At 37.5% G+C, this 19,342-nt stretch overlaps 1 protein-coding gene across 2 annotated transcripts in view; it reads left to right on the top strand.

Annotated features, from left to right (window-relative positions):
• The window catches only part of gabrb2b (gamma-aminobutyric acid type A receptor subunit beta2b), a 137,449-nt gene that overhangs the window by 68,378 nt on the left and 49,729 nt on the right, over nucleotides 1-19,342 (top strand). For both annotated transcript variants that reach the window (XM_079847019.1, XM_079847020.1), the window contains exon 4: nucleotides 6,393-6,613. In XM_079847019.1, the coding sequence (XP_079703145.1) occupies nucleotides 6,393-6,613 (221 nt within the window). The remainder of the gene's footprint in view (nucleotides 1-6,392; nucleotides 6,614-19,342) is intronic.

The following is a 19,342-nucleotide window of genomic DNA, read 5'->3' on the forward strand; positions in this document are numbered from 1 at the left end:
AATTTAAGGGGACAGGGATATTAAACATTTCCAAAATCAAGCTCAAATGGAGTTACCAGGTTGGTGATCAGAGAATTTCAGAAATGCATGTTTTGTCCATCATTAGAAAGGCTGCATCTGTTCAGTTGGTGCATCAAATTACGTTTTCATCAACTTATTAAGTTTACTTTAGCGCTGTGGGCTCTTAGCTTGTTCTGTCATTTGGCCAAAATTTCATGTTAAAAAAGATGAAGTTATTCACATAGGTTATTTCAGACAGTACTGGCTATAGCCGCTTTCCGACCAAGTAGTTACAGGAACTTAGTTATAGGAACTGTCCACTTCTAAACAGTTCTATGAACTACTTTCCCCCAAACTCAGTTTTGCTGTTTGCGTTCGCACTGGCCAAGTGGCCATAGGAACTGGTAGGAGGGGTAAGGGAGTGACGCAAGCATGGCGACTTTTATTTTGACGGAGCGAAGGACCTTTATTTTGGCGGCGCTGAGAATGCCAGAGCAAACAATGCTCGCATTATCTGTGTTCGTTAGTTAGCGATCTGTCTAACAGTACTGTTTAACATGTTATTAGATAGAATTGTTATAGAAAGTACACAGTATATGAAAAAAAAAAAAGGTTATTAGCCTATGCCGTGTGGTTGATGTCCAGTGTTGCTAGCTGAGCAGAAATACATAATCATGTTTGGCTTGGTCCCCTCAGAGTTGCGTTGGATTTTCTCTTCAGCATAAAGGTTTAGAGACCCATCTATCACTGTTTTCCATGTTTGTATCTAGTTTCTGGAGTAAATATATAGGCTATAATCTGTGTGTTTACATATAGCTGTTTTAGAAAATGGCGGGTACTGGTGTTTTGCGTGCGTTCGGTCAATCAGCGTACACTAACGTCACGGGTAGTTCCTATAGTGCTGGTTTAGACCCTACTCTGAAGTAGGAGCTAAATTAGTTCCTCCAAATGGAGTTCCTAGAACTAAAATCGTTCCTAGTTGGGAACTTCCCCCAATAGTTCTAGGAACTGTGAAAAGGTTCCTCCGGTCGGAAAGCGGCTTATGACTAGAGGACAAATGCTAGACTTAGACACTCTTCTTCGCTCCTCAAATACATAAAACATTAGCCTTTATATATTTAGTGTTTCCTGAGTAAACGCTGTACTTATTCAAAGAACCAGGGGTTCTTTATTCATACTTCGCTTTATACATCTGAGATGATGTGCCAGACCTTCTAACAATATCTGGATTAAGTTGTCTGAGATTACTGTGCATTCTTGTGTTCTTTGGAAAGGGCAGATCTATTGATGCTCTAAACCATGATCAGCAATGCAGAGATTGGCTGGCGGCAAGACAGGAACATAATGACATCACATTAACAAAGGAAATCACACACCTGATGAAAAAAATGACACATTTCTGGACCTTTATGGGGAAACAGAAAGAAGATTTTTCTCTTAGCACAGACTTAGCACTTAGCGAACTGATTCTGCTGCTACTGATGTTTAATAAATAGAAGCCTTGGGAACAACAACAACAAAAAAAAAACTTAGCAGAGAAGATTAGAGGCTTCACACTTTTCTCAGTAGTCATCAAGATGCTATCATGTCTTCCCTTGGTCAATGCACACAAATAAACAAAAAACCTCCCTCAGAGAAAAGACACAGTGTGACAGAAGCGAGAATAACAGTCATTTACATCACAGCCGCTCTGAGCTTCCAGTGGCTTTCATATTCTGGCCCCTCCAATTCACAGAGCACTGCCATGAAATAGAGAAGCTACTTCAAATGTTGATGGGAGAAAAGGATAAAAAAGCATTTGCAGAGTTCAGCCTGCCCTGCTTTAATTCTAAAACTACAAAGGAAATAATGCCTGTAGGTGATTTCTATTGATTAATATGCAAGGACCAAATGCATCTAAAATCGAGTCCCACAGATTCGTTATATTTTAAAGCATTACAAACACAAGAACTGAACCCTGAAAAAAAATCCCCCCAGGTCAGCTGGTTCTGAGACTTCTTAACTACTAACACTAACCAGTCTCAGACCAGCTCTGTTTCTCACCCAATACACACATGCATGTATATAATATGGTTTGTGAAATTGTGACTATTGTGAACTTGCTGGTCCATTGAACTTGCCGATTAATGGCATTTTCACATAGATTGGGACTGTCTGTGGAAAAAAAATAGATCAAGGAATTATTCTAAAAGGAACTCTCTATTGTACCCCACTTTTGTTTATTGGATCTTGTTTACCCTTAAAAAAAGAAGTATACTTCAAGTTCATTTTATTAAGTATACTTAGGTAAAGTATATTTTAGGTATACTTTATGTACAGTAGTAAGTATACTAATATCAATGTAATAGTAGTAAACTTGTGCACTATTTCAATACTGCTTGAGACTAAATTGGCCAACTTTTTAGTAAATAAAAAAATATTTAAGTATATCCACCTTATTCTGCTCTAAACAACAATGCGTGCTGCCATAACGACGACTCCGGTTGCCTACTTCCGGTTCGTAGTGCTTGACCTGTACTAGATGATTAAAAAATAAATCTTTAAATAAATTCACTTAAAGTCCACCGCTAGTGCAACGTGAATATTCACATTTTTAATTGTCCATAACAACCCGAAAACTTGCCTGCTTGCCTTGCACATCTAATTAATGGGCAAAGTTTTCCGACTTTTTTTCTTATGCTTCAATTTTAACGCAGGTAACCACTCTAAACGTTTACCTTATTGAATGTACGGAACCGGACATGAGCATTATCTCCTTCTTATCTTATGTTCGAAACACTCAGTTTCTAAAAAGTTTGAATTCTTCTTTGAATTGAACAACCAACAACAGCACATGAGGAGCTTGAACTCATTCTCTCGCTGCTAGTACAGGTCAACCGGAAGTAGGCACCGCTACGAACCGGAAGTAGGCAAGCGGAGTCGTCGTTATGGCAGCGCGCATTGTTTAGAGCAGAATAAGGTGGACACTATAAGAGTAACAGGAGTAACTTTAAGTGTACAACTAGTTCACAACTGCGTTTCTCATTTGTACAACATCACTACTACAAGTGAACTAGTAGTTTACATTTTTTTTGTTTATGAAAGAACATTTTGAAGTGTACTCTCAGTAAACTACTAATTTAGTTGTTTCATCCTGCTTAAGTAGTTTCACTGCATAAACTTGTAAGTTTACTTTTTAAGCGAGCATAACACACTTATAGTTTACTATTTATATATTATTTTTGCACTTTATATGTATGCTACTGTGTTCCTATTTAGGTATTATTTTTAGACTTGAAATATACCTTTAACTGTACTTTAACTCTTTCCATTTTAAAAACATTTTATTCTAGCTCCATGCATCTTTTTTATCAACACTTGTATGTGGGTAAGTTTCATAAAAAATAAAAATAAAAAAAGCTAAATTTTACACAAAAAAGCTGGGAAAATCGTCAAAGACTACGTCCGGATTCAGAATGATGATCAAAACATATATGGAGTAAATCACATCCATCAACACCCCCCAAAGCTTAACAGTCGGGTTCATTGGTTCGACATTTCATTTGGTAACATTAGGGAGTTTTGATTTACAGTATATGCTGTTTAATGTTTGATGATCGCGTTATTTTACATTTGTGCAAGCAATCTTCTATCACTTGCATCTGGATAGCCGAAAAATTATGTCAGTGACAGGGAGAGAAATTAGATTTGAAGCAAATTCCTATGTACACTACCAGTAGACTAGCCTACACAAAAATTCAGATACCCAGGATTAGCAACATTTATAATCAAACAATGTAAGTTTAAGACTGTATGTACACTGTATGCCAAGTATACTTAGAATACTTAATTATCCTTTTAAGTATATCTCAATCAAAAGAATGAGTACATGTATAGTCCAAATATACTTAGACCTTTCTGTCAGTATAAGTCAAGTATACTTTAGTGCAATTTTAAGTATATTTCTGAGAAGTACATAAAACGTAGACTAAAGAAGAATGCTAATAGCACACTTTAATAATCTTCTTTTTCATAAGGATATAACTTAATTTTTGGAACAGCGTTACATTTACGGGACAAAAACATCTAAATAAGAGAGACCTACTATAAATTAAATGGAACTTAAAGTTAACCTAATAAAAAAATCTGATGCTCATAGTTTTCAGGAAACTTTAGACCGTACTTACTGAAATATCGCCCTTGGTAATGCATTTGCTGCATCTTCTACATTTAAACTCAACAACTTAATGAGACTGGACTTCAGACAGCTCTAATTGTGTCTAGTAATTGTTGCACTCATGTGGCGACCCTCTCCATTTAATTATCTCTTGAGTGGTGGTCACCCATTGCAGAAAATCCATATGAACTCTGAAGATGATGTCAACTCTCTGATGAGGTTGAATAACAGGTGCTGTCCCATGATTCTTCAGAAGACACTTCCCAAAACCTCTTTACAGAGCATGTTACTCACATGGTTCCTTCCTTTCTGACAGAAGCACAACAGAAACATCATCCGTCCCCACCCACACTAGCTTACTGTACACCATGATGCTCATTAGCTCCAAGCATTTGACAGCCACCTCCACTGAGAAAATGTAGGATAGCAATGGTGACAGCTATTTTTATGTTGTTTGCTGCCTCACTGTAGTGTTTCTGGTGGCACACAGGATGTATATAGTTTTCCCAGACTATGAGCCACACTCAAACTTCTAGCCAGAGTAAATAGATTACAGGTATCCTAATAGAAGACAGCCAGTAGCTGGCCTGATAAAAGTACTATGAGGAGAAGATTAGAACCTTAAGAAGTCTTGCTGATCATACTAAGCATACTCTTTAAGTCTCAGCGACTCAATTTCTTTTAAAACTTTCCAGAACTCCCTTTAATAATGATAAGAGAAAGTCATGAAAGCCCGCCTGGTGTTGCATGGTATTTCATAATAAGCTTTGCAGCAAGAGAGCAAATCTGAGATTGGGTTTATCAGCGTGTAAACAGAAAAATGTCATCATCACCTTTGAGGTACATTGGACTGGCATTTAGCACTACGTGCCACAGACATATTTTTCAGAGTCTCTTTTAATGCTAAACGCTTTAGCAAGAGACTTAGCCATTTATTTATATATCTATTCATTTACCTTCCTACGATGTATTTAAAATTAACCCCAAACAGAAAGGAAAATTAAAAGAAGAAAGAATTATACCATCATCTAACATTTCTGAAAAGTGCATGTCTGCTTGGTGGTTAAACAGAAGCAATGTTTGCCTGTTGGGTTTTAATTAGTTTTAATTAAGAACTAATTAGGAACTAATTAAAAATATTTTAGGGTAAATCAGTGGGGTTTCTGGACCCCAAACACACTTCAAGTTCTGCTACACAGCAGTAATGCTGTTGTGTACAAACTAGGGCCATGCCCTCCACTGAGGGTGACAAGTTCCCCCTGCACTTCATTACTCACCGCCCTGTTGTTAGGAGGACAGAATGTTGGAAAAAGTTACATTTTTAAGCAAAAGTTGGAAATCAATGAAGTTGGACTGTACTATTAACATAAGCCGAATTCCAGTGCGACACTTCAGTTTTAATGATGAAAGAGTGTGGGGTAAAAGTGCACGAGTGCCTTTTGCATTTAATAGAGAACATTTAAATAGTTGCTTACCTTTTAAATAATATTTAGTGTTAAATAATATTTTAATATTTAGAATGAAGACATTCACAAATTATGTCCCTATATATTCCCTTTCTTTAATTAATCAGTGTTATTTGCTTGAATTTGGCAAAGAATTTATACATTTCACATCTTGTTTTTATTTGAATTTCAGAACAACTAAGAAAACATATCACAATTTAAAATAAATAGTCAAAAAACACAGTTACAAACATTAAAAGCAAAATATGATACAACCATTCCTAGTCTCCCATATTCTGTCACCTGCTTTGTACTTTTTCATGTACGTTGGTTGCTTACTGATGAATGCTTTACATTTTGAAATGCCTGTGCAAAAAGTGTCATTGCTGTTTTAAAGGTCAGTGAGTTATTTGATAGTCTAAATCAGCATTGCAGGTTTGGAACGACATGATGGCATTTTTAGGTGAACAATGCCTAAATGATTGAATTATTATAAGAATGATTGAAATGGTTCATTTTTGATCAGAAGTCCCAGTGTGCTTTCTGTCATTATACCTGTATTAGTCTCCAGTGTTTTAACACTCATTTTTAACCTGGTGTGCACTCTTGCTTTTAACGTAACGTCATCAAATTTTAAAGCCAGTCATGTAATATTAACCCCCAAAAGATTTAAAAATATTCCCTAAAATATCGCCTTCTTTCTTTCCTATCTTCTTTCTTTGACTTTCTTATATTGTCTTTAGACCTGGTAATTCAGTAATCTTCTCTGTGTTTATGCTTTGTTTTTTCAGGACTACACATTGACTATGTATTTCCAGCAAGCCTGGCGAGACAAACGCCTGTCCTATTCTGAGATTCCTCTTAACCTGACGCTGGATAACAGGGTAGCTGATCAGCTGTGGGTGCCGGATACATACTTCCTGAATGACAAGAAGTCTTTTGTACATGGTGTAACAGTGAAGAACAGAATGATCCGTCTTCATCCAGATGGCACTGTGCTTTATGGGCTCAGGTAACAATTCAAAAGCATCTATTCATCACATAATAGCAATTTATTTAAAACATTACAAATCTTTCATTCAATATTTGCCAAAGCATCATAATCCCCATGACAGAATACACACAGCAGATGCTTTTGATTTTCTGAGTAAATCAATGCATCTACAACAATTTTTTCATAAGTTAACAATTCGAAATGGTTATGTGCTCTAGATCTGTGCATCATCAAACTGATTGAAATAGACAAGGATAGGAGGCCAGCAGTACATGGAAGCTGGCTAAAATGTCAGTTATAAAGGTGAACACGATGTGAAAGTTAGCTTCACTTACAATATTGTGGTGAAAATAAATTATAAAAATACAATACTGCCATCACAGAAATTTCTATCCTAATGGGTTTTCGATTACACTGAGAATCCTTATGATTACCAGTTCCTTTTGAGGGAACTCAACGCTGTGTCATGACGTTGATGCAATGTTCTGCTTGAGTGTGTCTTAAGCACGTGTTGAAACTAGGCAATTTTTGTTCAAGGTCAGGTGACGGAATATAGGCGATGTCAATATAAATGTCATCAGCTTCTTTGTCATAAAGACACCGTGTGTCTATACCCTCATTCAATACCCTGTAGTGTATTGAATGAGTGAAATATGGCATCTAGAAAAGAGTATAACCAATGTGTGCTGCCATGCCCTCACTATCTTATGAGGGATTATGTTCATGATTTGAGTGTGATTTGTTTGGGAGCAGAGCATGCTTGATCAGCTCTCGAGATCCAGGTCCTTTAAAATTAAATCTGGCCTGGTAGATAAGGCATATGAAGCTGCAGGTTAGGCTGATGCATCACTGCACATGATGGCGGTTTTGCAGGCGTACTAGGCTGACCTGCTAAAACACCTGAACACTGGTGAGGGACACAGCCTGTGCCATCGTTCAATAGCTACAATGGTGGCCACGGAGAGGCATCTGTGGCTATACCTCTCCAGCATTAAGGAAAAGGAAACAACTTTCTTGTTGGACGCCGGAATTCACCATCTGGACTATTTGGTGACGCAGTCAACTCTGTTGTCGATAGGTTTCAGGTGGCCAAAAAGTAGACGGTGACAGTTTTTTCCCTTCCCAGTTCCAGAAGCCTGTGGCTTCTACAGGAGTAGGGAGAAGGAAAAGGTCAGTGTGGCTGCCTGTGTCCCCCCTAGTCAAGACTGGGGGCCCGGGCACTGCACGTTGCCGACCTGACTCCATTGCGACTTCAGGGCATCCGTGTACTGAACTGCACTGACAACTGTCTGATTCTAGCTCAGTCTAAAAAAATTGTGTTTTGAAATCGATCTTGTTCTTGTCCACTTGAGGTTAATCTGTAAGAAAAGCATGCTCTCTCCAAGACTTTTGTGAAGAATTTTGTGAGGTTGTTGTTGGACATGACATCGATACAGGCACATTTGTCACCTGCTCGGGTCGGGTCGAGTCCATCCTTACAGCCATGAAAGTACTCAGGCTATGTTCCTATCAGCCAATATCAGAGGCTGCTGGGTCTCATGACAGCCACTCTTAATGTGATACCAATGAGGCTGCAGCACTAGACCATTCCAGTTGTGGGTCAAGAGCAGTGGGTTTCACCCATTAGGAAACACTTTGAAAACAATAAGGGTTATGCGCAGATGTCTTTGTACCCTTTCTATGTGTAAGAGACCCCAATTTGTATGCCTTGGATTTCACGTTGGGAGACTGTGTCCAAAGACTTCTCCCTCACAGGTTGGAGAGCGGTCCGGAATGGTCACCCTGGCCCTGGGGATTTGGGGCAAATCTCCTGGTACATGAACTACCTAGAGAGGAAAGCTGTATTTATGGCTCAGAATTACTTCCTCCCAGACCTGAGGGGCTACCATGTGTTGGTCTGGATGGACAACTCATCCGTAGTCTCATGTATAAATCATCAGGACAGGTTGTGTTCAGGTTGGAGCAGCAGATCATGCTCTGAGCTGAGATCAGACTGCTATCAAGGAAGACAGTCTTTATTCCAGGGTATTAGAATGTGGGAGTGGAAATCCTGTTGAGGCAGGGACTGAGGCCCGGGGAATGGTGAAGTTGGTGGACCTGTTTGCTTCAGCAGAGTTGACCCCACTGTTCCCACTGTTCCCTTCGCCCTGACATTTCCAGCTCGGTTAGAGCTGGATGCCTTGGTGCAGACGTGGTGTTCTACCTCCCGAGTGTTCTATCGAGGGTTCACCGGGACAGAGTTTGCCTGTTGCTCCGTTTTGGCCGGCCTGAGTCTTGTTTTCCTAGGATCTTTCCTGAAAGGCTCTCCATGGGAGATTCCAACCAGGAACGACCTGAAGGTCTCAGGTGCGGTGTGTAATTACCCACCCTCTGCCCAATATTTAGATGCTGTGGGTTTGACCCCTGTAGGGTACCAACTCACAGATTCCAGTCTCTCAACTGAGGTTGGTAAGGCCATCCTAAATGCTAGAGCTCCCTCCATAAGGAAACGTTATGACCAGAAGTGGCATCTCTTTGCAACGTGCATATTGACAAAGTCCACTGCCAGTTCAGTGCTTGAGTTGAAATAAAAATGAAATGAAAAGAGGCATTTATATAATGCTTTACTGTGCACTACTGTACACCCAAGGCGCTTTACAATCCCACCAGTGAATCTCTCCTCAACCACCAGTGTGCAGCATCCACTTGGATGATGCGACAGCAGCCACAGAGCAACGGCACCAGTACACTTAGCTTATACGGTAGGGGGCACTATTATGCATCTTCTGAAAGATTACTGAATCTCTGGATCATAAATAAATAAATGAATAAAACAGAAACAAGGGATAAAAACATTGCTTATGCATGTTGTAGTCTTTGAAAAGCACTATTTTGTTCAAAAGGTTTATTTTTTTTTTGTTGTTGTTTTTTTACTTTACCCACATTCCAGTTTTGATAAAAAAAGAATGCATTAAGCTAGAAAAGAGGCTCTGTTATTTCTTTTGTTATGTTGCATGTTCAGATATTCATACAGCAAGATATTCTGGGGGCCATGGAAGTTTTGTGAAAATGATAAAATGCTGGTGGGCTGGCAATGTTTAAAAAAAAACCCTGGCGGGGAAAGAGTTAATGTCATTGCTCAATGAACTATGCCTTAAATGCATGAATGTTTCGCCAATCATTATTACATATTTGGGTCTTTGGTGACCCAGATCTATCTAACACAGATGATATCTATATCTTACCAGCTTCTGGCTCATATTCTCGAACTCAACCAAATTCTCAAAACTATTGCTTTCAACATCTTCAAAATAAATATCTTTATCGCTGACAGCTTCTTCATCAGATCCACCATCAAGTGACACTGACACTAATATATGTAAGCAATGAGGTACGAGAGGCCTTTACTTATTCACGATACAGCACTAGCCTTGAGTACCTTATTGATTTTATAAAACGGTTACCACACAATACAAGTATTAAAGCCGAAAAATATGTATCTATGCAACTTTCATGAAATAAAATCACTAAAAGCCTTCCTTCCGCTGGAAAAAAAATAGTCCCTGACCGTAAACAGCAACAGAAGTTACATGCATTTTTTCGCCAATAGATGGCAGCAAAGACTGTCTTTATGAGCGAGTCAGTCAGTAGAGAAGACTTTTACATTGAAAGGGCTCTTGTGAACTTGTGATCACGGAAAAGGAAGACACAACTGACAGATGACTATAGGCACGGGAAAATCCCTTAACTGTCAAAAGGACAATATAGCAGCGGAAATTCAAACGGATTTTTTTTTATTATGAATATAGGACTGACCTGGAGGAAAATGCTATGTCTACTGTAAATGCAGGTACACTCGCTTACTCGATCTCTCACAATACTCTACTATAGCTTCAATTAACAATATCAATGAGATCAATCGTGAATAAAACACAGCTATTAACTATTAATTTAACTATTATCAGAATCAAGGATTGGAACTACAACCGTTTTATAATATTGCGTACTGTACTTGCTCTGAGCCATTTCAAGTTTTGCTGATGGCACTTGTGTATTATTTTGGTTTATGCCTTTGGTAATTATGAGTGAAACATCACAGCATGTACTAGACATTGCCACCTTGGGAAATTAAGGTAAATGGCACAAAAATATACTTACACTATTACATACCTCGGGTCGTTAGCGACCCTATACACTTTTTACAACCAAACAAAATGAGAAAACAGCCATTCTTCTATATTTTTCTTTTCTTTTCTTTCTTTTTTTTTTTCAAACTACCACGAGTGCAGTGTTAAGCCACTTATTGTTATACTTACACTGAACAAAATTATAAACGCAACACTTTTGTTTTTGCCCCCATTTTTCATGAGCTGAACTCAAATATCTAAGACTTTTTCTATGTACACAAAAGGCCTATTTCTCTCAAATATTGTTCACAAATCTGTCTAAATCTGTGTTAGTGAGCACTTCTCCTTTGCCGAGATTATGTGGCATATCAAGATGCTGATTAGACAGCATTATTATTGAACAGGTGTGCCTTAGGCTGGCCACAATAAAAGGCCACTCTAAAATGTGCCAAAGTCAAAGTGTAAATATCAACGTTATAAAATTAAGTAAATTTACTCAACTTTTCTGATACTGGTGTTCCCATCATGCACTGGGCCTTGAATAATTAACGAGGTACATTTTTCACTGTTTTCCAGCTGTATTTACACTGTTTCATCATTACTTTTGTTGTCAGGATTAGTAACTTGCCATTTTGTGACATTTGGATATAATTTTCCACTCAAAATGACACATTCAAACACAAAAACGATCCATCAAATGTTACCGTCATTGTGTACTGTCTACCAAGTATTGAGGTCTCTGGGTTCACATGATGTGTGACACCCTATATGTAGAATATCTATTGTATTAATTACTTAGATGTTTCTAAGTAAAGCATATACTTTAAAAGTGTAGTTTAATTCAATATTCAGTGAGTGAAATGTATTGCAAAGAAACTTTCAACTAAATAGATATTACTCAACCTTTTTAAAACTACTTATTTCCTTTGTTGCTTTCACTTAACTTAGTTAAGTAGAGTTTACTTAATTTCATATGTGAAATTTACTTAAAAATATGCGTGTGAAATTTACTTTAAAAATATTTGTGCAAAAACTTGCCAAAGAAAAATTAAGTACATTTTTCTTCTTCTTTTTTTTTTTTTCAGAGCACTTATTATACTGTGTTTATTCAGCTCTTACAGTGATTTTCTGGAGTAAAACTGACGCTTCATCTTTTGTGTGATGTACAATAAACTTCTTTGAACTCATTAGTATATTTTTGGCCATCATTCGGACGGGGTCCGCTACAGCAGGCTTCTATTATTAGTCGATCAAAGCTGATGACAAATACGTTATAACCGTAATTAAACTAAACTACACCTGTTCTATCTCCATACAGCATATATTCTCTGGCTCTGTAGGCATCATTGTATGCCCTCTGTGCTGAGAGCAGCAGCTCATTTGCATTTAAAGGGATACACACTATAATGGCACGTTTTTATGAGCCCCAAAAAGTGACAATTTAAACATGCTGTAAAAAAAAATATCTGTTGGGTATTTAGAGCTAAAATTTTACATACACACTCTGGGGACAGCATAGACTTATTTTATATCTTTTGATAAGGGGCATAATAGACGCCCTTTAAATGTTTTAAAACTCTTCACGTAATGCATCTTGTTTCAGTTTTTCTTTACAGATACATTCAAACAAGGATAGCAAATAAGTTTTCAAATAGCCCTGCACTGAAAAATCTAACTATTTTAGATACATCTTAGATATACTTTGGTATCTGTTATTTAAAAAATAAAATGCACTCTGATGTGTGGGTGTGAATCCAGCTTGGATCTTCTTCTTTTTTCTTTTTCTTTTTTAAGTGATGAAATATTAGTAGAAACATCTTTTAGATAAAATATTTAAATGAGCCATAAATGAGAACTCTATGATTGTCATTGAGGGTCAGGCAAGTAGGAGGAGGAGGAGGAGGAGGAGGAGGAGGAGGAAGAGGAGGAGGAGGAGGAGGAGGAGGAGGAGGAGGAGGAGGAGGAGGAGGAGGAGGAGGAGGAGGAGAAATGGATCTCAATGCAACCTTTTCACTTTATTAAACCAAATTAATTAAGATAATAACAGGCTAAAAGGCACCAGATTTACATCCACATATAAAGACAATGACAACAACTCGAGATACAAAAATAGGGCAATATATACACAGGGGTGACAAGGAACTAAACTAATGGTGAACATAATCAGTAACCATGATAACAGACAAGCAGTGGAACATAGGGAACAAAAGAAACCATAATGAAACATAAGAAAAACACGAAAATAACTTGGTCCATACAAACGAATGTATGAAAGAAATACAAATTTGACCCAACTGACCACAGATTTACATTTGACATGAAAATGTAACTGTTAGAAATAAGCTAATGAGGTTTTATTAAAATATTGCTTCTTCGGCTGCCTGTGGAAAGAAGTTAAATAATTGTGTAACTCTCATCTCTCATTTGGGCTTCAGGATCTTTTAGGATATTATTGATCTGCCTTAGGGTGGACGATGACGCAATTTTCTTCTAGAAACAAACTTTGTTGTATTATTTTCATGTTATCACTGTGAAGCTGCTTTGATGCGATCTGCATTGTAAAAAGCGCTATATAAGACTTGACTTTAGCAAATGCTTAGTAGTTGGCTTCACATCTATTTTATATAACCATCTATTTTCTATGGAGCAAAGAGCATTTAGCCAATTGTTTCAAATGTACAAAATTAGTTATTAAAAAAGCTGGCATATTATTGTCGGGGCCATTTAGAGTGCTAAACTTCGTTCGATCAAAGGAGTTCAGCTCATTATTCTCTCTGAGCTGTTTTGTTGTTCTCAGATTGAAGAATATTCTATCAGGTTTTGTGTAACCCTACTGCATCAGCTGTCATTCACTCGAAGACCCATCACATTTTCCTTGTTAGTGCTTAAATTGTGATGTGATTTCATCTAAACTATTCAGTTATTATGACTTTGGGGTCAAATGACTTTTAAAAACACCTGAACTTGATAATCAAGGTCTTTAAGATTACTCGAAACTTCCAGGCAGGTGTTTTGCAGCTGTTTGTTCAGGACAGTGTCCCTCCGGGAACAGAGTTTGACACAGGAGTTTGTGCCATGGAGTTTGTAGTCATGTTCTCTGGATTACCTGTTCCTGTGTTTGACCTTCTCCTGTCTAATCGTCTGATCATCTTCCAGTTATACTCTCCCCTGTAATCTCGTTTTGTATTCTTTTAGGTTGTTATGGCGTTGGTGCTTTTCAAGTGGAAAGATACATTTTCTTCAGATGTTTATACTATCCCAGAAAGTTACTGTGAACTTGTTACTTACCTGATGTTTACTCTTCTATTTAAACCTGTGTTTGGGTTCATATTCCTGTGAGATTTGACCTGATACATGCACCTGTTATCAGGGACAGTCAAACCTGTGCTTGTATATAAAAACCCTTCCTAAAACTATAAGTCAAGGCCCTCAACTTCAGACTTAAAATCACCTTTTTTGAGCACTGTTGAGAACCCACAGTGTGAGGTACAGTAACTTTCTGGAGTCTTGTTGGTGCAGAAAAGGAATCCACAGACTGCTAGATGCTGTGAACTACAGCAACAGTATGTCTTATCATATGTTTGGGCAGTATAAACAGCAAATTACTTAGCATGTAAATGTAAAAAGTACATGTTTAACACATTTAGGCAACAATCATCTATTATGCTGAATCTGACTTATAAGAATGAGGCTACTATGAGCTAATAAATGAGAAGCAAGTATCAGACCTTAAGACACTTGATAAAAATAATAATAAATAAAAAAAATCTTTAAAACAAGATGAACTTATAAGTTCAATTCCTGATTTATTTGGGGAAGTATTTAGATTGTTACCCTGAGTAATACATTACAGATCACATTTTACTGCATGCAATCTGTAGTGAAATACATTGTAAAAGTATGTAAGTTGTCACGACGAGGTTAAGGTGAGGAGAGGCGAGTTGGATCTTGATGCAGCATTTATATTTATATTGATATTTATATTTACTTTATTTATATTTACAAAACGAAAAATTAAGAAGATAATCCAGAACAAGGAGCATCAGAGCAGAAAAACACAACAGCTCCACATGCAAAGTAAAAACAATACAGGACAACCAACATAATACAACAGAGTCTAAATACACAGACAATAGCAAACTCAACAAGCAACAGGTGCACAAGGCAATCCATTACCATGACAGCAATGACATGAGCACAGGGAACTGAAACACAGAATGGAACTAATGGACCAAAATGAAACAAACATACTCTGGCCCTGACATAAGTGTTCATTTGTGATAAACACTAGGCAAAGCCTTAATTTTGTTTAGATAATCATATGGAATTATCAGATTGTTCCCATATGAGCTCTTGTGAAAAGACCTGTACAGTCAAATGACATTTACACTAAGAGGGCTTTGACCCAAATGTTTGGCATCTGTTGAAGTCATGGCAGTATTTACACTGTCTCTAAAATAAACCATACTGTGTGCCCACGGAGATGACTCACAGTTTTAGGGAAAATAGATGCATGTGTGCATAAGAGATTACCTGTAATGTGTATGTTGGCTTAATCCACATCAAGGGCATTTTTAAATAGATTAAAATAGCAGGATAATGTTGTCCAAACGCTCTAGGATATAGTCATTCTCTCATGACTAATTTATTTACCAATGATTTGCCAGTTTATTCTGCAGTTTGTAATGCTGTACCTCGAACACATTTAGCATGTGCTAGACAGAATCTTTAAATTGTCCCTTTGTAACATTCCACTGCACCTCAAGGTGATGGATACTTGTGGAGGCATTTGTCTCATTTGTCTTACTCACAAGCTCTTGCAAAGACTATTAAAGCAGCATGTGTGTGAAGTTATGTCAACCTGATACATCACACGCAGATTTAGTATAAGTGCTGCGTTATTAAGGTCATTGAATTTATGCATGTGGAAGTTGCATTTGTTAAGGTTTACATACTAAGACATTCTTAGCATCAGTTCTCTGCCATCATCTGTGTGCGGCAGTGGATGTACTGTTCTCTTTCATTGGATCTGTTTAAACTTCAACTGTTTTTTTGTTTGTTTGTTTTTTCAGTGGCTTTCACATTTTCTTTTTATTGGAGACAATATTACAATTTGGCAAAAGAGTGGTTTGGACATTTCCCACCTGTCCTGCACAGAAATGGTGCCTTTGTACTACCCTTGTATGTACCATTTAGTATTGTTTTAATAATATTAACAGAAATTGTGTTGTAAATATATATATATATATATATATATATATATATATATATATATATATATATATATATACTGTACATACAGTATATATATGAATTATACAAGGCATATTTGGAATATAGAAACTGCATGAAAAACTTCTGGTTAAGCCCGGGCCACATCCGATTTGATCTGATTACAGACATCATTTTGACATTTCTACAGATTTAGATATTGCCTCTGCTGCAAAAGCATAGTAGTAACTTCATTCTGTTCTCCAATAAAACAATCTAAACATCCTTACAACAAGATAGATTTACATTGGGAGCAAAACTGAGCAGCACTTTATTTTAATGCATCCTCGTTACATATGTTACACATATTTACGACAGTATTAACGGTAAATCAAGCACAATTACAAGTAGCCTTAACAACATTAAACTAAACCTTTAGTAAGTACATGTAGCACTTATTTGAGTAATTACACTGTAACAATGATACATTTAAATCAAGTTTGACCATTGATAAGACTTGTTTTTAGAGAACATGGCCCAGATTTACTAAACAGGGTAAATTAGTGATGTTTCGATGTTTTGTTCTACATCGTACTCTGCACACACTCACACGCCAAACTTATCTAGTCTTTTCTAGTTATTTATTAAAATCTTATGTTTTTTAGAAATGAACATAGGTGCTTCAAAATTCATATTTTTACTATGGATGTGTGTAATTTACATTGTAGTACAAAACATCAAAGTTTAGTGAAGTTATGTTTACCACAGGCTTTATTTTACGCATAAATCGAAAACCCCCATTATAAAACCCCATATTCTGATGTCTTCCCTGCACCAATCTATAAGAATGTATTTTGTTTTTATTACAGTAATAAGAATTGTTGGGAGCTCGGCTTGTGGATGAAAGTGCTTCAATTTTGTTTTAAAAAAAGTCTAAGTACAAATTATTTTTTTAATCTATTTTCTTTAAGCACATTATAATTTCTCATGTCCTTTCTTTTTAAATGAGGGTAAAATGTGAGATTCATCCATGCCGTGAATTTACAAGTATTATTGATATTAACAGTGTAAATGCAGGATTAGATAGGCAGATGTCCAAAGCATGCTTTGCTTTAAACCCTGAAGCTGCATGAACAGAAGCAAATCCCAGCGCACACCTGAGCTTTACATCACTTCTGCACTTCTCACGGGCAGTGTTGAGAAACAGCCCCCTTCATCTTGAAAGAGAAGTCAGAGACATGAGCAGGAAAAAAAAAAATTTGCTGCGTGACATTTGTGGTCAGGAGGCTATATCACCTTGGGCTTGTGAGAATGCAGTCTTTTGGTTATCAGAAAGATTTTGTGATAGAAGAGTGTGGTGCAAGTCTAAAATCTGTATATTCCAATATATATATTCCTATATATTAGTGTTACCCAACCCTCTTTCTGGATACACACCAACAGTGTACATTTTGGATGTTCTCCTAATCAGATACATATCCGATATCTGGACATCTGTCCTGCATCTAAACATGTTTATCCGATTCCCCTTGGAATTCCAAGTCACCACAAGGCGAGGACAACATGTTTGCCCACAAAGATAGAGGTGACTGTTTGTCCTCGCAATATAACTATAACTCCTTTTTTTATTAAGGCGGAATCTATATATATAGAAATTGCGCACTCACAGAAACAGGTTTTCAACCTCTGGCGTGTGAATTTTATAAATAAAACAGCGTCTCTACTCACAAAAAGCAAAAACAAAAAAATCAGCAATGAGCAACAAACAAACCGTAGATCTGCTCTATGTCCGTTCAATCTGATTTTGCACTGCAAACATCCATGACAGCTTTTAACTTATCTATGCTGGCCAATTAGCCTGGGAAAACCCAGACAACTTCCGGCAAATTCAGATATGCTCGAGAAGTAGTCTGGCAAAGAGCTCATTCAAGCCCATTTCCATGGCCTAGAAATCGCGGCACCAATCAGAAACGTTGAGGCGGGCTTTACACGACGACGATCGCTCTGATTGGTTTTAGGTCTATCCAATTGCGCCCAGAGGCATTTGAGCGACGTCCGTTCAACTTTTAAATGCATTATTATATTCAAATTGCAAACACATGAGGACACTCTCCATGAAAGACCCACTGGCAGATGAACGTGCTACTACATTTCTCTCAGATTTAATAGAGGATTTTAACTGTGACAAGATGATTGACAGGGCAGTTTACGTGACAGGACGCACGCGACAGATCCGTCCGATAAAGATGACGAAGTAGTATGTCCCAAAGCTTGCCTACTTTTTTGCTACACATTCAAAAGTAAATACCTTTTCTTCACAAAAAGAGAACATACTTTTATGGCGTAGTGTAACTTAGGCGAATTGGGACGCAGCTTTACACGATGACAATCGCTCTTGACGAGGCATTTGAGCGACGTCCGTTGGTGACTCATTAAGAAAGAGCTTCTAGTTATAGTGAAAGGTAATGTTAGCATTACCCTAACTTCTGGTCTGAGGCTGCTGTCATCAACACTGCAGTGATACGTGGTTCTGCAGTTCTGCAGTTAGATATGCATGCTGGCAAATAATCATGGTGCCACCCGATGTGAATTATATAAATTATTTTAATAGCATGGCCCGAGGGTCAGCCATGTCGCATAGTAAAACATTCACCAAAAGAATAGTTTAGGACGGGGATTAACGTAAACACAGATATCGGATAGTCATGTCTAAAGAGAATGTGAAGGGGGGGAAATCTGATTTGGTAAAAAGATCAGATCTGTGCATTAAGACTTGCAGTGTAAAAGCAGCCTGATTTACCCATGTCAGGTTTTGGAGTCTCCTAATGAGCTGATGAGTTGAATCAGGTGTGTTTGATTAGGCACAGTTGTGTACTGTTGATGTAGAGGTCTACTTTTGGTGTGCCACTAGGAACAGGATTGGCAAACACTGCTCAATATAAGGACCTGGTTATGTTTTTGTCCCACGTTGTATCAGGTGTCCTTACTTCTATGCACTTACATTGTAAAAGCATTTGATGCAATGTATTTATTGTGTGCATGTTCTGCATGCCAGATTCACATTTGCTGCCATTGCGGTTGGGATATGGCGTTTCCAACGGAGGCAGTGTCTCCTCAAAAAAAATAAATAAATAAATAAATAAATAGGATGAGAAAATAATCCATATTACAAAACTAAAACAATGCAAATATTACAAAAATGTAACATTAAAAAGTGTATAAATCACTCGTTTTTCTAAAGTAACACTGTCCAACAGTGACACCAGCAGGTAAAGTTACAGCGGGACGCAGCGTCTCTATTGCTCCCCCTGAGCCCATGACATTTTAACAGACCACCTAAAGCATGCAGTGGGTTTAGTCGGGAGTTATTGAGAATGATTGGGGAAAAGTCACGTGAGAGGATGCAATGCCTTCATCGCACTATGATTGG

This window comes from Squalius cephalus (assembly GCF_949319135.1).
Source record: "Squalius cephalus genome assembly, chromosome: 17".
NCBI lineage: Eukaryota > Metazoa > Chordata > Actinopteri > Cypriniformes > Leuciscidae > Squalius > Squalius cephalus.